The sequence below is a fragment of the Cucurbita pepo genome, chromosome LG01, assembly GCF_002806865.2.
Source record: "Cucurbita pepo subsp. pepo cultivar mu-cu-16 chromosome LG01, ASM280686v2, whole genome shotgun sequence".
In the NCBI taxonomy this organism is placed as follows: domain Eukaryota; kingdom Viridiplantae; phylum Streptophyta; class Magnoliopsida; order Cucurbitales; family Cucurbitaceae; genus Cucurbita; species Cucurbita pepo.
In genome coordinates this window covers 16,500,755-16,526,663 of record NC_036638.1, presented here as the reverse complement: position 1 = coordinate 16,526,663, position 25,909 = coordinate 16,500,755, and the positions used below count along the sequence as shown (strand labels likewise).

At 36.5% G+C, this 25,909-nt stretch overlaps 4 protein-coding genes across 5 annotated transcripts; 2 read left to right on the top strand and 2 right to left on the bottom strand.

Moving 5' to 3' along the window:
* Positions 1-718: 718 nt before the first annotated feature.
* LOC111778859 (protein ASPARTIC PROTEASE IN GUARD CELL 2-like) lies at positions 719-2,782 on the top strand. The gene is made up of 2 exons (XM_023658852.1): positions 719-1,502; positions 1,667-2,782. The coding sequence occupies exons 1-2, from the start codon at positions 1,146-1,148 to the stop codon at positions 2,741-2,743; spliced, it is 1,434 nt and encodes a 477-aa protein (XP_023514620.1). The 5' UTR covers positions 719-1,145; the 3' UTR covers positions 2,744-2,782.
* Positions 2,783-8,323: 5,541 nt separating this feature from the next.
* LOC111792423 (high mobility group B protein 7-like) lies at positions 8,324-10,869 on the top strand. The gene is made up of 8 exons (XM_023673883.1): positions 8,324-8,535; positions 9,160-9,242; positions 9,329-9,377; positions 9,468-9,584; positions 9,700-9,757; positions 10,063-10,107; positions 10,183-10,269; positions 10,344-10,869. Exons 1-8 carry the CDS (start codon positions 8,420-8,422, stop codon positions 10,401-10,403), a joined length of 615 nt encoding a protein of 204 aa, XP_023529651.1. The 5' UTR covers positions 8,324-8,419; the 3' UTR covers positions 10,404-10,869.
* A 1,129-nt stretch (positions 10,870-11,998) lies between these two features.
* Positions 11,999-13,561, bottom strand: LOC111792417. The gene has a single exon (XM_023673871.1). The coding sequence runs from the start codon at positions 13,412-13,414 to the stop codon at positions 12,143-12,145; it is 1,272 nt and encodes a 423-aa protein (XP_023529639.1). The 5' UTR covers positions 13,415-13,561; the 3' UTR covers positions 11,999-12,142.
* Positions 13,562-15,321: 1,760 nt separating this feature from the next.
* LOC111792410 lies at positions 15,322-24,707 on the bottom strand. 2 transcript variants are annotated; one of them, XM_023673846.1, is made up of 9 exons: positions 24,215-24,707; positions 23,326-23,560; positions 22,686-22,855; positions 21,951-22,090; positions 20,001-20,178; positions 19,272-19,866; positions 18,819-18,931; positions 17,030-17,273; positions 15,322-15,664 (listed from the first exon to the last, which is right to left on the bottom strand). In XM_023673846.1, the coding sequence occupies exons 1-9, from the start codon at positions 24,379-24,381 to the stop codon at positions 15,437-15,439; spliced, it is 2,070 nt and encodes a 689-aa protein (XP_023529614.1). In that variant the 5' UTR covers positions 24,382-24,707; the 3' UTR covers positions 15,322-15,436. The 2 variants fall into 2 exon arrangements, with proteins under 2 accessions (XP_023529614.1, XP_023529624.1); XM_023673856.1 differs by having other exon boundaries at positions 24,610-24,707.
* Positions 24,708-25,909: the final 1,202 nt, after the last annotated feature.

Genomic DNA, 25,909 nt, shown 5'->3' with positions numbered 1-25,909 from the left:
AAACAGGAAAGAGGGGGATGGGGTTCCTCTCACTTTTGGCATAGCAAGCCCCAATAAGAGGCTCGCACGACAGGCTATTAGCTTATTTGTAGAGCGCGTCCCTGGTAATTGCGTCGTTGTGCCTGGGTTGTGAGGGCTCTCAGCCACATGGATAGTTCAATGTGTTCATCAACACTTGACCCTGAAATGAAATATGAAAAATTTATTAATGACAATCTCGTACTTCACTTCAACCTTGCAAATATGAACTTTCAAACCTCCAAATAGTGACTAATGAACGCCCGGTTGAAGTATAACGATTAAATATACAAAACCTTCCTAATTCAAAGGTAAAATTATAAATTTACAAGAATGTTAAAAATGAAATTTAAATAGTTGTTGATTTAGAAGGGAGAGAAATACAAGAATGATAGAAAGAGTATTAATGATTGTGCACAAGACTAGAGGCTCATCATTTAAAGCCAATAAAGCAAAATGCATGAGATTCATTCATCCATCCATGCCTCTACGTGTATATCTTCAAATGAAATTTCGACTCAACTCAATCGTCTATTGTTAATTATTTTAAAAAGAAAATAATTATCTACCTTAATGCTAATAAGAATTACAAAAGTCAAATATGTTTCATTTTCACAATCATTTAGAAGTAGGATAGAGTTCGATTGTAATACTACTTCGAGTTAGTCACGTGTTCAAACAAAAAAATATCAACCTACGTACCGATACCGATACCGATACAAATTTTGTACACGGGTTTCTTTATGGCTTTCGTGAGGGAGAGATAGGTGTAATCCAGCATGCATGCACCCTATAGTCAACATAAACATTATACAAAACTTTCAAACACACTCAAAAAGTCTACGTAAAAACAAACAAAGCCCATCATCAGCCACAACCAGCAAAAAGGAACACATTTTTATATCTATACAATCTATATACACACACACACACACACACTACCTTCAGCTTCAGCTTCAGCTTCAGCTTCAGCTTCTTCTCCATTTCTCTGCACAGAGACACTCAAAAACCATTAGAACTCTAATCATACTCCAAACCCCACAAACTCTCTCTTTTTCCCTTCCATATTTTCCCACACTTTCAAGCCATCATTTCTCATTCTCAAGCTCTCAACTACTAAAAAAACCATGCTACCCTTCTTCCTCCTTCTTCTTCCTCCTCTTTTAACCAGAGCCGCCGTCGACACGGTGGCCACCGGCCTTGTGGCTAATTACCCGGCCACCCAACTCCTACATGTCAAAGATACAATCAAAGAAACAGAAATCAAGCCATCTAGACTACCACAGGACCTTGAACTCTATGAAAACTACCCTCCAATTGACAACAGTACTCAGAATCAATGGAAGCTTGAGCTCTTCCATAGAGATAAGCTGCCCCTCAACTTCGACCCCGACCATCGTCGCCGTTTCAAGGAGCGTATCGGAAGAGACGTCCAAAGAGTCTCTTCTCTGCTCCGCCGGCTTTCCAATGGCAGTGACGAGCAGGTGATTTGGGGGGGGAGCTGACAGGGAAGGAAGGAGGGAGGCAGTTGCCCTCCTTTCAATTTATATGAATATACTCAAGATTTTGTAGCTTTTCCTTTGAATGGCCGTATAGATTATATTTAAAAGGTTAGGAGGTAAAAATTTGTATGTTCCACCTTTTGCAGGTGACGGATTTCGGCTCCGATGTGATCTCCGGCACGGAACAGGGGAGCGGAGAGTACTTTGTGAGGATCGGCGTCGGCAGCCCGCCGAGGAGCCAATACGTGGTGATTGATTCCGGCAGCGACATTGTTTGGGTGCAATGCCAGCCCTGCAGCGAATGCTACCAACAATCTGACCCGGTGTTCGACCCGGCTAGTTCCGCCTCCTACGCTGGGATCTCCTGCGATTCGTCGGTATGCGGCCGTCTTGACAACGCCGGCTGCAACGACGGCCGGTGCCGGTACGAGGTGTCGTACGGTGACGGCTCATACACTCGCGGCAATCTCGCTCTAGAAACCCTAACTTTCGGCCGAGTCTTGATCCGAAACATCGCGATTGGATGCGGTCATATGAACCGTGGAATGTTCGTAGGAGCCGCCGGGTTGCTCGGCCTCGGTGGCGGCGCCATGTCGTTCGTTGGCCAACTCGGCGGCCAGACCGGCGGCGCGTTCAGCTACTGCTTGGTGAGTCGAGGAACCGAGTCCACTGGAACGCTGGAGTTCGGCCGCAGTGCTATGCCAGTCGGCGGCGCGTGGGTTCCCTTAATCAGAAATCCACGCGCTCCAAGTTTCTACTACGTAGGGCTTTCAGGTCTCGGAGTCGGAGGGATCCGAGTTCCAATACCCGAACAGATCTTCGAACTCACCGATCTAGGGTACGGCGGCGTGGTGATGGACACCGGCACCGCCGTGACGAGACTGCCAGTGCCGGCATACGAAGCATTTCGAGACACTTTCATAGGGCAAACGGCGAACCTACCACGATCGCGCGAGGTATCAATCTTCGACACATGCTACGATCTAAACGGGTTCGTATCAGTTAGGGTACCGACGGTATCATTCTACTTCTCCGGCGGACCGATACTGACGCTGCCGGCGAGAAACTTTCTGATTCCGGTGGACGGAGAAGGGACATTTTGCTTCGCATTCGCAGCATCGCCGTCGGGATTGTCGATAATAGGGAACATCCAACAAGAAGGGATTCAAATCTCCGTTGATGGAGCTAATGGGTTTGTGGGATTTGGGCCAAGTATTTGTTAATTAATCAAAATTCAAAGGGCAAATCTGTCATTTTGAATAGTTTTTTTTTTTAATTTAATTTAATTTTTTTAGTTCAACCATTAGGAACGGACGAACAGTAGACATTTACCTAACTACTATCTTATCCACTAAACAATGCTCGGTTTCATTTTTTAGGTTAAAGTATAAGCTCGATACTAAAAGGTATCATGTTTAGTAAGTCCCCCACTCCGAAAATGTTTGTAATACGTCAACTTTTAGTATAGTAACTAATAAGACTATCTACGTACACATGTCCATGGACCTGCCTCGAACGGGATGGGTAATCACAACAGAAAACGTGATAGACGGAGGGAGAAAAAAAATTTCGTTAGGTAAACGAGGTCAGGGTAGGAACATCTCTAATTTTATGTCTAAATATATTTGCTCTTCTTACATAGTCACTAAAAAAACATAATTTACGTGAAAAAAAAAAAAAAAAAAAAAAAAAAACCCGAACCCACCAAAAAGAAACTGCACTATAAAATTATTACCATCCCACAAAATATTTTTTCCGAACTCAATAAAAAAATAAAAAAAATAAAAACCATTTTTTTTTTCTATATTTGGACAGAAAATTATACCCGTTCAAGCTCAGTTCTAACATATATTGTCTTTCTCTTTAACGCTTCCTCTCAAGGAATGATTCGTTTCCCTTTCCAACCGATGTGAGCTCGCACAAAAACCTTAATCGAGATAGAAAAAAGTAACTTTAGATTTAAACGAAGAGTCGAAAAGGGGTTAACCGTGGTTAAAGAAAAGGGTCAAGCATTGGCAATGAGAAAATGAAAGAGGATGTCCAATAGCCCAAGTTCACTGCTAGCAGATATTGTTTTTCTCTTTAACAGCTTCCTCTCAAGGAATGTTTCGTTCCCCTCTCCAACCGATGTGAGCTCTCACAAAAATCCTGATGGAGATCGAAAAAAGTAACTTTAGATTTAAACGAAGAGTCGAAAAGGGGTTAACCATGGTTAAAGAAAGGGTCAAGCAGTGGCAATGGGAAAATGAAAGAGGATGTTCAACAGCTCAAGTTCACTGCTAGTAGATATTGTCTTTCTCTTTAAGAGCTTCCTCTCAAGGAATGTTTCGTTCCCCTCTCTACCCGATGTGAGCTCTCACAAAAACCCTGATCGAGATCTAAAAAAAGTAACTTTAGATTTAAATGAAGAGTCGAAAAGGGGTTAACCATGGTTAAAGAAAGGGTCAAGCATTGGCAATGAGAAAATGAAAGAGGATGTCCAACAGCTCAAGCTCATTGCTAGCCGATATTGTCTTTCTCTTTAACGGCTTCCTCTCAAGGAATGTTTCGTTCCCTTCTCCAACCGATGTGAGCTCTCATAAAAACTCTAATCGAGATCGAAAAAAGTAACTTTAAATTTAATCGAAGAGTCGAAAAGGGGTTAACCATGGTTAAACAAAGGGTCAGCATTGGCAATATAAAGTGGGTCAAAAAGAATGGGCAAAAAGGGAGATGTGAATAAATAATAAAAAAAAAAAAAAATTAGGGTATTTGAGCAGTAAGGTTCCAAGGGATCCCTTTAAGCTTTTAACTTATTATAAATAATAAATAAATAAATAAATAAATAAATAAATAAATAATTGAAGGTGTTGAAATGATGAAGTAAGGGAGCCACCACTAAGGTAGACATGTGAAGCCATCACTAGGAGCTTTGGTCTGCCTTTGAGCTTCATTCAAGTAATGAGCTTTTGTAAAGCCATTTGCTTTTTCCTCTTTTTATGACATTGTGAAATCAATTTTCATTACTTTTGTCGCCCCTTTTTTCGTTCGGGACGAGTTAAACGATTCGGCATTGCATACATTTATACGTTCGTGATTAGAAAAAATGTCGAGTGTCGAGTGTCGAGGTCTTGGAGAGATGTTTTTGGAAAATCTACTAGGTACCCGAGATAAGAATGATTTCGTTACTAGTTTTCTGAGTATTGATGTGTGTTAGACATTTGAATTCTCGGTCAAATTCAAAAGGCTAAAAATAAGCTTTTAAAAACATGTTTTTTTTTCTCGCTAGAATTCGTAGGTCAAATAATGAGACCTTGGTAATCGGATTTAGCCTGTCAGATTTAAGGGTGTTCAAATGATCCGAGAACCCGACTAATTTGGACTACCTAAACCCATCCATAGGNTTTTTTTTTTTTTTTTTTTTTTTTTTTTTTTTTAAATTTTGGGTAGAGTTTAGGGTTTAGGGTTTAACTGACGAGCCCGACCCTAATTTTTTTGTTAACATTTTTTTTAGAGTTTAGGGTTTAGGGTTTAACTAATGAGCCCGAATATTAGGGTTTAGGGTTGAATTTAGGGTTTAGGGTTGAGTTTAGGGTTTAGGGTCGGGCTCGTTAGCTAACATTTTTTTTTTTTTTGTCGTATCAACCTAACCAAACCATAAATAGCGTTACAACTCAACCGTACCATTTAAGATTATTATGAAAATTAAGAATATTTGACGTTTATAATGTGCGGTAACTTTGAACCCTAATCAAACACCTAAAAATGCTTAAATTGGAGTTGGGCCTCTATTTTCAGATTGAATTGGGTTGAAGCCCAAACTCATCGCTCGCAGATATTGTCTGTTTTAGCCCATTACGTTTTGTTGTTAGCCGCACGGTTTTAAAACGCGTTTACTNCGTTCCCCTCTGCAACTGATGTGGGATCTCACAATCCACCCCCCTTGGAGACCCTGTGTCCACGCTAACACATTACCCAGTGTTTAGTTTCTGATACCATTTGTAACACCACAATCTCACCACTTGTAGATATTGTTCGTTTTAGCCCGTTACATATGACCGTCAGCCTTACGNCCACACCCTTATAAGAAATGTTTCGTTCTCCTCTGCAACCAATGTGGGATCTCACAATCCACCCCCTTAGAGGTCCTGTGTCCTCGCTAGCACACTACCCAGTGTTTGGTTTCCGATACCATTTGTAACACCACAATCTCACTGCTAGTAGATATTGTTCGTTTTAGCCCGTTACATATAGCCGTCAGCCTAACATTTTAAAACGCATTTACTAGAGAGAGGTTTCCACACCCTTATAAGAAATGCTTCGTTCTCCTCTGCAACCGATGCGAGATCTCAGAATCCACCACTCTTGGAGGCCCTATATCCTCGTTAGCACACTACCCAGTATTTGGTTTATGATACCATTTGTAACACCTCAAGTCCACGGTTAGCAGATATTGTACGTCTTAACCCGTTACATATGACCGTCAGCCTTACGTTTTAAAACGCGTCTACTAGGGAGAAATATCCACACTCTTAACAAAAATATTTCGTTCTCCGTGAGTCACCTATCCAACCAACCTAAACTTTCGGGTTGGTCCAAAAGTTTTCTCCAATCCAACTCAACCCGTGCACCGCCCCAATTAAATCAAATGTTGAACTATCGAATGTAGTGAAAAATATTGACCTAAAGATCGACACGTATCTAATTATTGATGCAAAAGTAAATATAAACAAAATAAGGTAAAAAAAAAGAGTGATGTTAACCATAGTGCCCACTTAATTCCCATATTTACTTTATGTCCCAAAAAGTAAAAATTTGCCCAAGAAATTTGTGAAAGGTGAAGGAATCAAATAAAGGCAATGTGTAAGCTTTAGTCAGAATCAATCAAAGGATCATTTTGGATATACAAATAAAATACTTTCATTTTCTCCCACATTTTTTTCTTCAAATAATTGTTACTCAAATATGACGTCATTTTTACATCTAAATTCTAATGCAAATATTTAAAAAATAATTATTTTTTCTAGCCTTTACCTTTATTTAGAAGGGCAATATCGTCCAAACACATCCCGGATGGGACGGATGAGATGAAAAATATCTGATTAATGAAGAAATAAGAGGGGAGAGATTTTTCTCAGATAGCTAAATGGGGACCGGGGACGAAAATTATATTATCTATCCTCATCCTCAACCCTAATTCTTTCCCAATTCCCGCCCCTAGGTCCTATGCTACTCCATATATATATATATATATATATATATAATTTTTTTTTTCTTATAAAATATTTTTAAATTTATTAGGATCTCTTACATTTTCTTAATATAAATTATATTAGAAAATGAAAATTATTTTTTTGAAAATTATTTAAAATGTATATATTGGTAAAAAAAAAAAATCCAAGGAAATCCCGATCAGTGCGAACTTTTGTAGGGAGTCCCGCTACAATTCCTGAACAAATAAATGAAATTTTTTGTAGGGACGGAGAATGAAATAGGAGGTAAAAACGAGGACGAGAAAAGCTAAAACATGTATTGATTTTTTCAAAGTCATGAATATCAGGAGTAGGTAACGTAATTCTCATATTCAATTATAAAAAGAAAAGGAGTTGAGGGGTCCTCTTGATGATAATGGGTTATTATCCAAAGTTTGTGAAAGGTTATTTATGGCATGATTGCTTGGTCCCTCGTGGTCGGATTAAAGGACCAATTTGACTTAGCCACCTCATAAACGTTCTATGCTAGCTATTCATGTGCTCGAACCCTTTGATTACGAGAGTTCTTACGATTTTTTTGTTTAATTTAGACTAGAAGACATGCTGACTAAACTAGTTAAGCTAAGCTCAAATTGGTAAAAACATGTGATTAAGAGTATACTTACATATTAGTTTTAGGAGGTGGGGAGGAAACAAGGTCGAGATAGGGTTCGTATTTTGTAATTTAGACATCTCTTGAACCACATTGCATATTTGAATAATTCCTTACGACTGTAATATCCATACGGTACGTGAACGAACAGTAGATCCTATGTGAATCCACAACGTTAACCCTATTTAAACAAAGTTACGTTAGAAAATCTCTAATAAGCCTCTTTCAAACCAATTTCACACCCGGACAAATTCTTCACTAAATCAAGCACATAAATAGACCAAGGGTGCCTAAACGAGTCTAATTAAATCAAGCACACAAAGTTGAGAAATGAACTGAACCATGTTAGATCGAGTTGAGTTCATTATTTAATAAGAATTATTTGAGTTGAAAAAATTTACAACTGGATCTAAAAAATGTCTCGACCCTATCCAACTCAACCTCAAACACCCATAACAATTATGTGATATTGCTCGTCGTACACTAGGCACGGTTGAGGTGGAATCCATCTCGATCTCTCGTAAACATGTTTCCCCATTTCATATGCCAACCCGATTTACTTTTATTTATTTATTATTATTGTCGTTGTTATTACTCATAGATAATATTATTTTGTTTCTAAAATTGATCTTCAATTTTTTTTTTTTTTTTGTGGTAATTAATCATTTAAAGGAAAAATTTTCAATAGAAATTAGCTATATAATTATTTTTTAAAAGTGTTAATTTAAAAAATCTTTAAAAGTTTCATCCAAGCCCAAGCCCAATCGCAAGCCCAATCCCAGGTTTATTCAAGGCCCAATAACCTAGCCCAGGTTTATCAAAGGCCCATTTGACGGGAGTATGAATCTGGAACGTCGATACAAAATTGTATAAAATCAACGGTAGAAGATTGATCCAAGTCAGAGATCTTCGTGAAACGATATAACATGCGAGGATTAAAGGCGCCAAAATTTAGATGACAGTGGCCACTTGATTTTTCCACCGCGAAAAACTTCCCATTACCATCAGTTCTTCTGCATTTTCGGAGTCACCGATTCAGCGGCGGAGAAGAGGAAATGGCCGTTCGAAGATCGTCGAGTTCGAGGAAGAGAGTGGATGCTGCTCCCTCCGACGCCGCCACCACTGGCCCTTCCCTTGTGAGAGCCAAAGACGGCAGTGCTTTTGCTCGATGGTGCGTGTTTCTTTCCATTTTCTCTATGGATGTTATGGTTTGTACACCGACTGGTTGGAGAGCTAAAGAGGACGGAGTCACATTCCTGAATCTTTGTAACTTGTTTTCTTTATGCTTTGATTTCTACGTTGGTTGAATCGGCGTGTCTGTGTTACACTTTCCTAACACTCCATTTCTTCGAATATTTTCGGAACAAGTTGTGTTTGGAGTGATTTTTGCTTTGGCATTGATAATATTTGTCTTTTTGCTTGCGTTTTATTCCGATTGTGTTTTAAAGTTGAATGAAATATTTGCTTTCGTTATGAATGTTCTTGTTGATGTACGATTATTTCTTACCTTTATAACTTGGCGTGTTTTTACTGCTTTTGTTTTTTGTTGGTTTCATTGGTGTGTTCGTACTGTACCTTCCTAACGTTCCATTTCTTCGATTATTGTCGGAAGAGATTACAGTTTACGGTGTTTTCCTTTTGTTTGTTGTTCATTCAATAATAATGTGTGGTTTTCTGTTCGCACTTTTAGTTTGATTTTGATAGTTAATGAAAACATCATTAAGTTTCTTGACAATGGAAGAATCTGATTTCTCTGATTTCTCTGATTTGAATGGTTGATTTCTGGCCGTTACAGTGATGAGTGCGGCAAAAGTGTTCCGGCCGCCCTAATCAGCATGCACAGCTGTAGCCTCGATACCAAAATTAGAATGAATTTAGGTAATATCCGTGTGGATTCGTGAATATTTTTTTTTCTTTGGGATTCTTTTCTGATTTGGAACTCTTACTGTTCTCGTTTCCTGTAGAGGCTCAGACTGTCGAGAAGCAAACTCAAGCTAAAAAGCCAGCTGAAAGGTGTCTTATCCGTCGCTATGCTCCTCTCTCTGCACGTTCTTCTTTATTCTTACCTGGTTGAGCTGATGTTTTGAGTTAAATTAACTACAGGAAAAGATCAGCACCATCGGAACCAAAAGCCACTAAATCCAAAACGGACAAGAGGAAGAAGAAAGACAAAGATCCAAATGCCCCCAAGCGCCCTCCTACAGCCTTCTTTATCTTCATGTATGCAAATTTCCCACATTCCTTCTGCTCTCAATTGTCAGAATCATTAGATTTATAGTATTATTTCCTATTTACTTGAATTTTAACTGAATTTCAAATAATTGTAATACTTCAGGGACGACTTCAGAAAGTCATTTAAAGAAGCAAATCCTGAGTCTAAAGGCGTTAAAGAGGTTAGCACAGACCCATATCGCTTTGTGTAGTAACGGTGAGAGGAGAGAGAAATGAGTGTCAATGAGGATGCTGTCACGAAAGGGGTGGATTGTGAGTTCCCATGTTGGTTGGAGAGAAGAACGAAACTTTTTTTATAAGGGTGAAAATCTATTCCTAGTAGACACGTTTCAAAAACTTTGAGGGGAAGGAAAGCTCAAAGAGAATAATATCTGTTAGCGGTGGGCTTGTATTGATATAGTAATTATGACGAGGGATCAAATTATTGTATGCTCTGTCTCATGATCAAGTATTTCAATCTTTTCAGGTTGCAAAGGAGGGTGGTGAGAAATGGAAATCAATGACTGATGAAGTGAGATTACTTGCCATCTAAAAGCACGTCTATGTTTATGAATTCTGTCATTTAAAACTTAAGTTGATTGAACAGGAGAAGAAGCCTTACCAGGATAAAGCTGCTGAGCTGAAAGCAGAGTACGAAAAAGCCTTGGAAACCCGAAACGCTGAGAACGAAGATGTGAGATTTGAGCTCTCAACTGTCTGAATCCATTTGATTATTCATTCAAATGCTAATGTGGGATCTTTGTTCAGGATGAGAAAGACACAGAAGAGATTACAGAGAAGGAGGCAGAGAAAGTAACAGATGAGTAAAACATTCCCAAGTTAGTCTTTTGTGATAGTAAATAGCTAGAAACAGCTTCATCTTGTAAATTCTGTCTAATTTAGCCACAAACCGCTGTTGGATTCTATGGCTGCGTTAGAAGCAAATATAGCAAATATAGTACAAATACTTGATTTTTGTCCTAAACCTGTCTAGTAGACACGTTTTAAAACCTTGAAAAAAAACCTCTATCTACTAGACACGTTCTAAAACCTTGAAAAAAAGGTTGGTGACCTCTTTTTTTTTTTTTTTCTTCTTTCTGTTAGGTTTGTGTCTTTTTCTTTGAATTTGAACCCATTTGTCAGGACTGAATTTGAACCCATTTGTCAGGACTGAATTTGAACCCATTCTAACTAACCCAATGAGAATTAGAGTGCCTAATGGGTTGGGCTTTTGTAAAACTTTTTGGCCTTTTCTGCCAGTTTTATGGCCATATGCGTCCGCCATTTGTTTGAATGATATCATATTTTGGTGCATGTTCTTGGAATATGCGACTATGTCCACATTTCTCTTTCTATTATTGGACGTATACACCTTTGTCAGCATTATAACAATTTTTCTTTGAAGGCAAATATTTCATCCATTTATTACATACTATTTTTAAAATTAAAAAATGGGCATATTTACATATTTCATCTCTCTCTTTTAAGCATATATGTATGAAGTTCAAAGACAAATTTGGTTGCTTTGTAAAAGAATTCAAGAACTTTTTGGATGGAAAATGCACTTTTGTTTAAATACCAATACTTTGCACTAATAATTTAGAAAATTCAACATCAATTACCCAATTTGCAGCTTGCGTGAATAAAGAAGGAAGAGATTCTAAACAAGTTACGGAAAAATTGTAGTGATCTTTATATACACGGCTTTGGAGAGTCAAAAACAGATATGGTATATTCTTCCACTAATTATCCCACTCGTTTGATAACTAAGAAAAGAAAGAACTTAAACCCAAGTGAGTTACACGTGAGCTAATTTAGGGAATTATCATGGGTTAAAAGTAGATAATATCATACCATTGTGGAGATCCATAATTCCTAAAACATGTGTCAGAGTCATACACTAAACTTAGTCATGACAATAGAATCCTCGAATATCGAACAAAGAATTGTGAGCCTCGAATATGTAGGCAAAAGTGACTAAAGTGTCGAATAAATGGTGTACTTTGTTCGAGGGCTCAAGAGAAGGGAGTCGAGCCTCAATTAAGGAAAGGACAAAGAATTGTGAGCCTCGAAAATGTAGTTAAAAGTGACTAAAGTGTCGAATAAAGGGTGTAATTTGTTTGAGGGCTCGAGAGAAGGGAGTCGAGCCTCAATTAAAAGAAGGTTGTTCGAGAGCTTCATAAGCCTCAGGGGGAGGATTGAATGATCATGAGTTTATAAGTAAAGGAATACATCTATGAAACCTTATGGAGAAGCCCAAAACAAAGCCATGAGAGCTTATATTCAAAGTGGACAATATCATACCATTGTGAAGAGATCCGTGATTCCTAACTTATTACTAACATCGAATAATCATTTAGAAGAAGCAAATGGGCATATGATAATCATGCAACTTCAATTATGATGTCCTAATGAACTTCATGTATGATCAAACAACACCCAAGTTTTATTTATATCAACATGAGATGCAAGCAACACAGCCATGGAATGTTCTTCACAAAACTCTATTTATGAACACAATTGATATGACTAATTAATACCAAAACATAGTGAAGATTTAATTTCTCTTACCTTACAAGCCCCAAGTTGAGGATTCCCCATGATGTGTTCGTCCATGTCCTCTCTTTGGCTTTCATCAACAGCACTCTTCCCCAAGCAATCCAGCCATCCCATGGCATCCTCTTGTCCCAAGCGCTGCCCCATTCAAGCATCAGCCTCACCCCTTCCTCGGCCTCCTTTTCAGCCTCCTCAAACCGCCCTTTCCCCAAATACAGCTGCGCCAACGCCACATGCGGCTCACCAACAAACGGATTCTTCTCCACACATCTCAACAGCAATTCCTCAGTTCTTTCAGATGTTTTGCAAATACCTTCCCAGTATGAATCCCTTGCTGTGATTTGATCATCTGCGTCGAGAATTCTTGTGCAGTTACTGAAAATTGGGGGAATTACTAGGTCTAAATCCTCGTCTCTTTCTGTTTTGAGCCCCAATTCGCCCTTTCGCTTTCTCTGTGCGATTAAAATGGCTTCCTCTCTCGCAATTAAGGAGTAGATCGCTCCCATTCTTGATGAGGAGTTCATCCATAGTCCAGGCTTGCCGTTTCCAGGCCACAGAGATGTGTAATTATTACCTGTGAATTCGAGACGTCCGTTGGAGTTTTCGAACAACAAATCTTGGAATCCGAAGAGTTGATCGCTGAAATCGGCTATTGTCATCATGAGGAAAATCGCAACCACTCGCCTCGAAACCATCACGTCTTCTCCGGTTTTGATGTGCTTCACGGTTATGCCATCGGCTGGAAGAATCGACTGCAGTTTCTTTCTCCAGGTTTCATCGTCGTTGAAATGTCCGTTTTCCACGGCGTTCTTCAGCGATGCCTCGGAAACTTTGAGGTGATCGACGAGTTCCGAATCGGAGTAGCGGAAAAGAAGATCGTCATGAATTAGATGCTGCCGAGGAACGATACAAAACAGATGAATCAATCTCTCCGCCGCCTCACCGACATGGCCACGAACAATATCGCGGCCGGTAGATGGATCGAAAATAGCAAGATTGACGTAGGAATTGGAATACGCAGAGTGGAAGAGGCCGCACAAACAAACCGGCTCTTGAGCTTTCCAGATTTTGAGAATTCGGTAGATATCAACAAGGTGATCGAGGAAGGTGCCGTGCTTGTGCCAACACTCGCCGGCACCGACGGAACGGAGGACAGAGATGAGAGAGGGAAGGTTCGTGTTTACCTTTTCAAGTTCACCGCGAAGGAAAGGACGAACAGAGCATAACAGAGCATCAAGGTGGTTATTCTCCGGCGACGATGAATTGGAGGAAGACGATGGCATGCTGATTTGAATTGTGAACGAATAATTTCCACCGGAGCTGAACCGGAGACGGCCGCCAGAAAAAATGAAGAAGAAGAACGAAGAGGCGTAGGCGTATTGATATTGGATATGGATTTGATGGTTTTGGTTCTACAAGACCGATTTGGGTTTATGGCTTATGCTTTTTATATATATATATATTTATATTATTATTATTATTATTATTTTTTTAATCTTTTAAAATAAAAAGAATGTGTTCAAAAGAATCTATAATTTAAAAACTTGATTTTACCATAATTTATGTTTAATTAAACAAAATTGTTTATGCATATATTTATTTTAATTTGATGAATTGAATTAAAGTAACGACTGTTATTCAAAAGTCAATGATTCTACCTTTATCCATATAATAATTGAACTAATAAAGATCATATATTTCGTGGGGTTGTCTTGTAATGTGACAGCTGGTTGTAGGGACTGCCTTAAGGGTTTTGATTAATAAATTTTGATTGAATTAAACCGACAAATTTCGGATAGATTTGATTATTTATTTTAGACTTTGGAAAGTTTCGTTTTTATATTTACGGGAATTTATTTTTAAAAAATACTTTTTGGAGGTTGAATTGCTTTAAAAATATATATTTCTGTTAAAATAAAAAATGAAAATTTGATAAGTTTTATCCATAGTCATTTGTTCCTCCTAAAAAGATCGACTAAATTCATCGAGTTGTTCCAAAGAATCAAAACGGCCAGTTATTAATGGAATTCCTTGTCGGCTCTCTGTAAAATACTCATTTGGACGAGGGCTTCCAAAAACATCGTAAGCTAAACCCGTGTCGACGAATAACCAACCTGCAATGAATAGAGAAGGTATAATAATGCTATGAATGACCTAATATCGAATACTTGTGATAATATCAGGAAAACAACATTCTCCTGTGCTTCCAAACATGCCGAGCTCCACATATTCTTGTACAGTCAAAATGGGATCGATTCCGTAAAAGATGAAATCAATAAATAGAAATTAACTGAAATTTTATCTTTGTAAGATAGTCAATATTGTACCATCGTGTTTTTAGATTTGTGACTATATATAAAATTAAGATCATTATTACCATTTATTGCATCCAACTTTTATTAACAAAAAAAAATTTGAGAATTTTGAAAACTTTAAAAATGCCCTTAAAAATTTTTCTTTTTTTTTTAAAAAAAAATTCTTAATAAATAATAGTTTTGATAACTCTCGTGAAAATAACAATTTAGTCCCTTTAATTTGTAATAATTGAATTTTTGTACTTTTTATTTTGATAAAAAATAAAACCAAATAAAAATAGCTATAAATCTAAAGTCATTTAAGTTTGATGCACTTAAGAAAGTTTCGGAATTTCATCGACAATAAGATGATCCTTCAATCTCTGAAGAGTCCAACTTAGCTTTAGAGAGAGAGAGTAGAAGAACATGATAAGATTCAAATCCAATGGTATCTAAATAATTTGCTTGCCACGTAGGACTGATACACAAATTTTATCCTCTCCTTTTTAGAAAACTAATATTTATACGACCTGAACCCAAAGTAATGAAGTCAATAAGTGTTTTTTAAAAGCCATTAAAGCCAAATAAACAACTTTCACAACAAAATATTTACGATAAAAGAACTTCCTAGAAATGGTCTAAACAATATCAAACAAACCCATCTAAATCCTCCGTAAAGCCTTGAGGGAAAGCCCAAAGAAGACAATGTCGTTACCTCTATCTCACTTAACATAAGAATCTGAATTGCCTAGTCCATATCTTGGCACTACAAAACCTTTTCTTTCTTTCTTTTTTTCGTGTTCTAACTATTGTAACTTGCGTGTGAGCGTGCGTGTCTGTGTGAGCTACCCACTGCAAATATAATGAGAATCGTGCGACCGTAATCTTTTTAAGGAAATATAGATTTCTCGAGACATTAATAAATTAGACATATATATATATATACACATACAAAAATATCTTCACTATGGTGATGAGACGATATGCAAAATCTCGACCCATCAACTCGCTTTATGATTTCTTTTTCTTATCATCATGTTTGACAAGATGAACAGGAGCTGCTGGAATTCTAATCCACCATTCCCTTCCCCGTCTAATCCATTTGTAACTGGTTTCCTTCCTGCATGGCATTTCCCTTGTATATGCCTCTACTAATGCTAGCATAATTATGTACTTAAATGGCATAAATGCAAAAACAAAAGCTGCAAAAACCAGCACTATAGCAACCATGTCCGTCTCCTGCAACAAAGATCAAGGGATTACAAGCTTATATACACAGGAAATATGATACTTGATGACTTCTGAAAAGTACAAAAACGCTAGAGGCTAAAGGCCAAATATTTCTTAAGCTTACATAAAAAAAATAAAAAACAAAGAAAGAAAGAATGAATGGAGGATTTTTTTTTTAAGTACAATGTGGGGGAGGGGATGGAAACCTCGTTCACAAGGTTCACAAGATATCTCAATCATATAATATTGATGCCACGTTAAGAAAAATCAAGTTTCATTTATGCAACAAAGGCCTCAAGATACTTCATATGCAGCTTCATTTTTTTTATATAATAATTTCTAGTTATGATGTTTCTTTAATGTATTTAAAGGATTTATTTACATAGTAGCTAATTATGGTCGTAGAGTAGACATAGTGGCTAATTATGGTCATAAAATATGAAAGTTACAACTCTTGGAATGCCTCATGGAAGGTTAAGGGTTTTAATTATGAGGCTATATAAAGCGATATATGTTGTCTTTGTAAAATAGACTCGGAAAATGTAGTAAAAGGAGCATTTGTGCTTTCTTTTACCCAATGGCTAAGTTTCTGTGCAATTCTGTGTAGTTTAGGTTGCATGTATTCAAGCTTGACATGATCGAGTGATTCGAATCTCAAACAAGTGTTCTTGCCTTGAGATATTTGATCAACAAAGTAATCTGAATCTTAATTCTCTTGTAGTGATTCCTTATCATTTGGTATCAGAGTTTTCCTTTGGTTGATTCCTTATCATTTGGTATCATAGCTTTCCTTTGGATTGATTTCTTATCGTTCCATCTCAAAGGAAGGAATAGATGTCTTGACCTATAAACTATTTGGATTGATTTCTTATCATTCCATCTCAAAGGAAGGAATAGATGTCTTGACCTATAAACTATGTTTATTCCATCCAACCTTTCATGATAAGGCCAGCAATCTCAAGCATATTTTTCTCTTCCTCTCAGTTATTTAGTTTTTTTGGAGGATTTGGGTGAGGAATGAGATAATTTTTAAAGGGTTGGAAAGGTATTGGGAAGATATGTGTGCTCTGGCTGAGATATGTTTCCTTTGAAGCCTGGTTCTTTATAGTTTTTCGTTTTTAAAAAGCACTACAGCTGTAGTTAAAAGATAAGGAGAAGCCGCCACCACACACAAACCACCAAAAGTTGAGTAGAAAAAAGGACTCCGGGAGAGAGAAAAACAAACAAAGTTAGAAGCAAGACTCAAAGAGGGGTTGGGTTAAAATGTACAAGATTCAGATCATCCTCTGAAGTACTTTCTGGTGAAGAAGATAAAGGAAATAGTCAAATAATCAGATAATGACTTTACTTCAAGGAAACATTCATAATATGTACCTGTGGAAGTACTGCAAATAAGAGAGCTCTTATTTTTAGGAGAAAGATATTCCCGTCTTGGATCAATGCTTCAACTTGAGTGATGACTTCTTGCAAGGTCAGCAACTGTTCTACAGCATTTCGATTAGGGGGGGCCGTGATCCTGTAGGGTTCTAGTGGCTTGCTTTGGCCAAACTTCCGGCGGCAAGTCATGAGAACCGCAAGAGATACTAGAATGCAAGGCAAAAAAAACCTTATCCAATTCCTGCATTTCAACATGGAAAAATTTCGTTGATCTCAAGCTATTATTACCTCCCACTAAAACTTTGATATATGGAATGAAGTTGAGAGGTTAATTGCAAGTAAAATCAGAATGCAACAATAGCTAAAACGAGGGGGAAAAAATATTAACTAGCCATTCAATTCAAGCTTATCAATCATCATTTGTAAACATCTTATTCAGAAAAGAAATACCAACATTATCCAAAATCCTAATTGGTGCATTTTGCGAAAAGTATTTGGTAACGGCATACTATCTCTTTGTTTCAAGTCATTTGATCGGTTATAGCCACTGGTTCCAAGCTCCTGGACATTTTTCATTCGCTGAACAACATTAACCAACAAAATTTTCAATTCCTCTCCGAACTTAAATTTGGAGGTCTGAAAGAAGTGTTCAGGATCAATGCTATAATTGCAGAATCTTCAACTTGAATAAGGATCTTCTTTTAACCTTTGGGGATTGGGAGAAGCAATGGACTTCTTAAAGGGATTGAGATTGAGGAAGGAGGTGTGGCCTCTGGCCGAGTTTCATGCCTCTATTGGTGTGAGATCCCATATTGATTGGAGAGGATAACAAAGCATTCTTTATAAGGGTGTGGAAACCTCTCCCTATCAGGCGCGTTTTAAAAACCTTGAGGGAAAGTCCAAAGAGGACAATGTCTGGTAGCGGTGGACTTGGGCCGTTACGATTGGGGTGTTAGTTTCGAAGGAGAACAAAGCCTTTTTTATATAGTTAGTTTTGTCTGGCTCCTTCTGTTGGACCCTTTTTTGGATGTCCCTTCCCATTTTCATCATCTCCCTCAATAGAAGTGTAGTTTTCATAAAATTAAAAAAAGGATTAAAAGAAAGAGAATGAGAAGATCATGTCGTTGTGCTCCAACCAGATGTACCAAAGGAGACCACAAGCATGAACTCAAAGGCTAGAGGACTTTCTTCTGCCCTCTAAGGTTAAAACTGGAGATAAATTCAATAGGTTGTTGATCCTAGCAAATAGAAGCTGAAATTGGCGACTATCTGGAAATTGTAACCATAAATTGATCAAGAAGTTACAAGAAAGGCATATCATGAAGTTACTTTGCAGAACCACGTAATGGTAAAGCTGCTCCATGTCCTTTAAATCACAGTTTTTTTAGGAAAGTTAGAGTTGATGGACCTAAGTGGATACAATAAATATCAAAATGAAATAAAAGACCCTTCTATCACTTCTCAACCTCATCACTAATAAATTTTACTACCAAAAAGTATGAAGATTTATGATTATGCCCGAAAAACTATTAGCAATTCCATAATCACTCATGATCAAATGTGCTGAAATCCTATCCACGTAAAATGTTTTGACAGATTAAGAACTTAATCCAAACACAGCCTTCAAATAGGTAAAAGTAAAAAAGACCAGCATATTATAGCATGCATATAACTTACAAGCTTTGTTTTGGAACACAGTTATTTATGAGTCAAGTAAGCGGCACACCAAGATATCAATGCTCTATTTCGACACAAACATGCAAAGCTCCAGAAAATGAGTAGTTACCATATAATAGCGTAGCAAAACAGCAGTAGAAAAAATGTTGATGTGAAAGTGTCTTCCCATGAGGCCAAAATTTGAATATTTCTAGCCAATACCAGAAATGGAAACAACAGTTCCTGGACAGACAGAGAAAGATTCAGATCCAAGATACACTCCCAAAGAATTCAATATTTTTCTTTGGTTAATCGTTCAAGCATGCAAAAAATTACCACCTATCCGGTATTAAATTTATCAATTTGGTTGACACAAACAGAGAAGTGGAGATTGAAATTCCCCATATTTCCTCCGCTATGTAAAATAAAAGAAAAGACACTGAAACGTGATAGTGATGATAACAGTTGTTGATCAAGAAGATATACAAGTCTACAAGTTATATCAATTTTAAATTTTAACTCGATAGCTTGCGTATCTTCCAAGTATCTCATAGAAGGAAATTGTTTTCTCCAACAAACTTACCTTCATTACTGCAAGATTTGTATCAATACCCTCCACTTTCACTTTGTCAACAGTTGCTTGTGCAGCTTCAGCCCTGCCTGAATCTGACATTGATTGTCTCACTATAACGTCCAAGGGATTAGTCTCACAAACCCAAACATCTCCAACTAAGACTGCATCGCATTCATAACCTATCTCTTTCTGTAAGGTGAATCCAAGTTGACTTAATGATAGAAGAAAAATTGGAGACAATTGTCGTTGCTGCTTTGCAGGTGGATTCCCAGAAGCATCATGCTGAACACTATCTCTATTTATCAACATCAATCGACTCAAGAGAGTTTCCAAAATTAAATCTCTCCCAGGAAGACTTTCTGTCAGATTAAAAGTGAGTAATGTCCTGTATTGTGATGCAAAAACATGACAAGCATCTTTAACTGCATGAATTCTGAAAATGCCAAAAATTGCCCTTGCAAGTACTTCTGATTTCTGAGTTTCATTAAGATTGTTCTTCCTGATAAACTTATGTGCTCGCAGGACCTCAAGACAGATATCCAACCAATAATCCCGCCGAGAACTGCCTTTGAATTCAGGAAACTCCAAATAAACAGGTTCTATCCTGTAAAAGATCATTAAAGCGTTTAACCATAAAATAAATTAATAAAAATAACCTCAAAGGAAGGGAAAACAAAGATTAGAACCTAGGGACTAGAATATATAAAAGTATTTCATATCGATCAAGAGATATCATACACAGATGTTGACTTGTACATAACAGCTTTATCAAATAGACGAGCACCCAATGGTCCTGTAAGTTCAGGTTTTATTTGCTGTTTCATACCAGCTCCCAGATCATATCTAACAGCTTTGTCGTATATACCAACACCCAATGACTCAAAGTAGAAGGCATGATTGGTCAGTGTCAACCTCCCTGCATGAATAGATCAACTAGATCAAACGCAGATGTGGAGGGAAAACACTTGGTGAATATCTTCACCGCAGAGCAATCAAGTGAATACTATATCACACATGATATGAAACTCCCAACCAATTGGAACCAAGAACCCTTATGAATATGCAAACCCCTAAATCTCAAATGTTACGAAACTCCCGAGAATTCGATGTAACAACCTTACTGAAAAATAAAACTTTTAAATCTAAAATATTCAAGAACACCAAAACAATAAGAAATCACCTCAAGGGAAAGTAAGATTCAGGTTACCTTATTGATCAAATATCTCAAGATAAGAAAATTTATTTGAGATTCAAATCACTCCCCAAGCAAGATTGATCAACTCAAACTTGAATAATTCTAAGCTCGCAATCTAAATTATATAGAATTGCAAAGAAAACTTTCTTTTTACTCCATTTTTCAAGTCTATTTTACAAAGACAACATGGCTTTATATAGCCTCAAAATAAAACCCTTGATCTTCCATGATACATTTCAAGAGTGGTAGCATTCACACTTTATGACCATAATTAACCGGTATATAAATTTAATCTATATACTAATGAAACATGACTTCACTTAATGTGACTAGAGTTTATCTAGTGGTAATTTGAACAACATTTTTTTCACATCTTCCTCGAACTTCATATTACATAATTGAGATGTCTTGGTTCATATCGACACAACCCCCGTAAGTTTATTCTTTTGGACTCCTAACTTGCTCTTTTGGACTCCTATTGTAGAAAATGTCCAAAAGCATTTCTCTAGGACAAGAATGGTTCCCCCGGGGGATTTCACTATGTCAATGGGACAAGAATGGATCTATGTCAATGAAGTTACATATGTGTGATGGCTCTTGTTGGTGATTTTCTGGTGTTTCTAGGCCAACTTTGAGTAGATTAGAGTAGTTCTAGTGTGAGTTCTGGGGAATTTAAAGTTTCTGGCCAGTTGAAGAGCTTAATTGTGACTCCTTGGTCTTCATACATCTTTTGCAACTTAAGAGCTTTATTGTGACTCCTTGGTAGGTCTAGTGTGAAGAGCTTTATTGGAACTCTCTAACCATTTCCTAAAAAGACAAACCAACCTCTCTTCTTTACAGTTACGAGAATCAGAATGCACTTCTTATTCCTTTATCAGAAAAGGTAATTTTTTTTATATTATTATTCAAATGCAAGCCAACCATTCATCTTAGACAATGAAAGACTCGATAGAAAAAATTACAATTTAAGCTTTCAAATAGAACTCATTCACCTTTTTTTGCAACTTAAGTTTATTGGAAATAGAGATGAATACACAAAGATGGTTCTAACCATTGCACTTGATTCCATAGCAATCTCATGAAAAAGGAAGACTTATCTCTTTTCTCCTCCAATTTGAAAGCATCAATCCTTTAGTCACAAAAGAATTAACTACTTTCTACACCACAACTTCCAAAATCTATAATCCAAAAAAAGCTCATAATCTGGGACAAAATCTCCAAAGAGAGAACTATCTACCCTTTCTTAGTCAATAAACAACTATAATCTATCCAACATGAATAATCTATATTTTGACCGACAAAGTAAGGAATGCNAAAAAAAAAAAAAAAAAAAAAAAAAAAAAAAAAAGGAAAGAAACATGAATTTTTATTCATGGCTCAAAAACTATAATCGAGAGAAGGAAACTTGGATCTTAAATTTCAATCTTCAAAATTTAAACGGAGGTAGTTCAATCTGTTTAATCTTGGATTACATTTGTAGAAACAAGACTCACCAGGCCAAGCAGAAATGCCAATATGCTGAAGCACCGGTTGAGTGGGTAGCGTACCCTCAACTTCAAGGACAATTTCTCCTTCGGAAAGATGAAGACTTCCAGTTGATGGGTGCAATCCATGTTTAGTTGCCTTAATAACCCTGTGAAACAGATATCGTGATAATCCTTTCCTAAGAGTGATATGAGTCCATAAACTAACTAATTCTGGAACAGAAAAGGTCATGATCAAGAAACAGATAGGTCCCACCTTAAGACTTCTTCAGTGACCATTTGATATTCACAAAAAAAATAAAATTAATATATAATAGTTGCAATATATTTCTGTTGCAAGGTGCAATTATCATACACTACACACAAGCTTGAATGTAACCGCATGTAATATAAAAACCCGAACATTAAACGACAATCATTCTAACAATGCTGCAGAAGCATAAACTGAGCAAAAGCGGATTAAATAATACTTTACTGAACCAAAAACATGAATCCAGAACTGACTAAAATCAACTTTCGTTAAAGAAACAAAAAACTAATCTTAAAAGAACAAACTTCAAAATAGAAGATCATAAAATCCAAGGTGTATGTTTGATAACCATTTCATTTTCTGTTTTGTGTAGAACAAAAACTGTATATCACACATTTAAAGCTTTCTTAACTAAACCTGTATAAGTCGGAGAAACGATTTCGATCACATGTATAAAATCACACAATTGTCACACAAACGAAGCAAGTTCTTACTTTTCAAGACTTCTTATATACTTGTCAAAGACAAGAAAATGGAGTCGGTGACTTGAAGAACTCGTCAAAGAGTCAAAAAGATTGTGAACAGTTATGAGATCGGCAAGCGCAATGCAAGCAGGAGCTATCCGTGCAAAAGCTTCTCGTCCAACAGTTTTCTTGTCATCAACCTGATCATCATAATATAAGAGTTCTAAAAACTAGTACCTCTAAATCTCAGTCAATGCTAGCAAAACAATCTTCAAAGTACCCATCCTAGACATGAGATAAAATAAGGTGCCTATCAAGTTGCAAATAAGAAAACCAGAACATTATTAACCTGAACAGCCGTGTTTTTAGAATTTGAATAAAATAGTGACCACTCTTCCTTATCCTCTACTTCCTCATTACTGCAAGAAGCAGTTTCCTACAGTTGGAAAGAGGATTTAGAAACACAATCAATTTCTTCTCTCCCTCTTTTTTTACTATCTTTGTAAATGAATTTTTTTAAAAAAAAAACTAAAAGATAAAATTATCCCAAATTCCGCCCCTCCACATCCCATCTCCAACCCCACGAGAAAAAAGAAAGATGCATCTAAGTGATAATCTCACTCTATCTTACTAAATATCAATGGAGTATAATAATGGTAGACTGTCTCACTTGCGGCAGTGGTTCGGTTTCAATACCAGGGCACTCCCAAGCGAGCATCATGTCGTATGTCAAGCGACGAAAATCCTTGTCACTTAAATAATCTGTACGTCTATTCATTGAATAGAGTGTTTGGTATGAGCAAAATTCCAACAAACTTCTAGAATAAGTTTCGGGTTCCTTATTAGCTTCAGGTTGCTCTGAATCAAAAATGTGTTGCATTTCTTCAATGGACGTTTGAAGAATCCTGCATAACAGAATTGCCTTTAGATGCATGAAATGACGATGACATAAAAGCTCAAGTCAATGTCCAGTTGTGGAGATTGCATAACAAATGCTGAATCCAAACTATGCCTTCAATATGACATGCAACATATCTTTAAAAGCGCTTAAATTATTGAAATCCTCTGACTAAAAATGTGTAAACTGTGCAATAATGCAACAGTTAATGAAGAAGAACAAGAGGAAGTGATTAGTTTGATAGATATGCCTAATTTGAATGGACGGGCTTCACACATACTCGCATTATTGTCCATGGATCATGAGTGCAGCGATTGATTATTAATAGTCATATTCGAGTTCTTCAACAGTAACTAGAAAAATTCCCGAGAATCAGTCATTTGCACATGATGAACAACTAATCATCCTACTTCAAATCACATGTTAGAACAACTTTTACTCAAGTATATCACCAGTACGGTAGCCTTTTATCATCACGCATGAATAACAGTCATAGTATCACAAAATAGATGGTAAACACATCAAATTTTGAAGAAAAATAGCAGCTGATATTGTAAGATAAAGTCCTTAGCATTAACATTACAATGCATGCAAACTCGTGCAGAAATATACAAGATAACAGCAAAGAAAACATTCGACCAATACAAAAATGAAGAAATACTTGGAACAACGAGCGACAACAGAATTTGCGAAGGAAGAGAGCTGAGGGATGGAATAAGGAGAATCGTCTCCATTCTTCGTTTTTTTGCGGTGAAAGATGGATCTGAATGTGTTCGGCTGGTTCTTTTTCAAGGTCTCGAATCCTGTACTTTTCACTTTCTTCACCATTATCTCGTGGAAACCAGATATTTGTCCAATTTAAGAAATTGTCGAATGAGCAATTACAAATTCAAGAAATGGATTGATCGAGAGATGATTTGCTCGATCCCTGTTGTAACCTTCACTTTCTTCGCCATTATCTCGCCGAAACCGGATATTTGTCCAGTTTAATTCGAAATTGTTGAATGAGCAATTACAAATTGAAGAAATGGATTGATCGAGAGAGATGATTTGAACCTGTTCGTAGTCAATGTTCCTCCAGTTCAGCCTCTCACATTATTCTTCCTCGAATCATCTGCTCTCATTTTCGTCATGGAATGATCACATGCATTATTTCTTTCGTAAATCCTATGGTTTTAAAATTTTAAATTTTGTTTGGATGCTTCCATCATTATTTATTTCAATTTCGAATTGCACCCAGTTTACAACTCAATTCTCTATTGGATGGTTGAGTTGTATTTTTTTTTTAATTATTTTAAAAAAATTATATTTATTTATACGATATATTATATTAATAATTAAAATATCATAAAACTCAAATATCAAATATCCACCGCATCACTAACATCAGTTACAATATTAAATATTATTAATCTTAGTAATAAAAAAAATTACTCCCGCTGGATCTTCAAACAAAACTCAATTTGTTGTTTCCAAAGATTCAACGGAACTCAAATATAAAAAAAAAACTTTATTTTAACCCGATTTTTATAGTTTGAATTAGTTAATCCGAGTTTGTAGGTTCACGTGTCATTTGAGTTGACACTCTCGTAGTTTAATCAAATTTCATAAATATCTTTTTTTTAATTCAAATATTTAATATTTTGATCCTATATAATGTTTTAATCCGTTAAACTATGCTCAAATTGATTTATAATGGTAGTTTATACATTACATATCATACATTAAAGTGAGCTTACTCAATGATAATTGAATTGTTCGTTCTTTCCATGAAGTCGAAAATTCACATTGTCAAAAAAAAAATGTTATCTGTTTAAAAAAATATTGATATGTGGAAATCACTACAGGGGGAGTAAGATTCAGATTACCTTGTTGATCGAATATCTCAAGGCAAGAACATTGTTTGAGATTCGAATCACTCCGCAAGCAAGATCGATCATGTCTGACTTGAATGATTTTTGTTGATCAAATATCTCAACGCAAGAACACTTGTTTGAGATTCGAATCACTCCACAAGCAAGATCGATCATGTCTAACTTGAATGATTCTTGTTGATCAAATATCTCAACGCAAGAACACTTAATTAAGATTTGAATCACTCCACAAGTAAGATTGATCATGTCGAGCTTGAATGATTTTACATGCAACCTAAACTATATAGAATTGCAAATAAATTTAGTCATTGGCTCAAGAAAAACACAAATGATTCTTTTATTATAGTTTTTAAGTCTTCTTTCAAATATAACATATATAGCTTTATATAGCCTCAAAATGAAACTATTAAAGGCATTACGAAAGACATTAATGAAATATAATAACTATAAATTGCTCTAAATTGTAATCCACCCAAAATTTA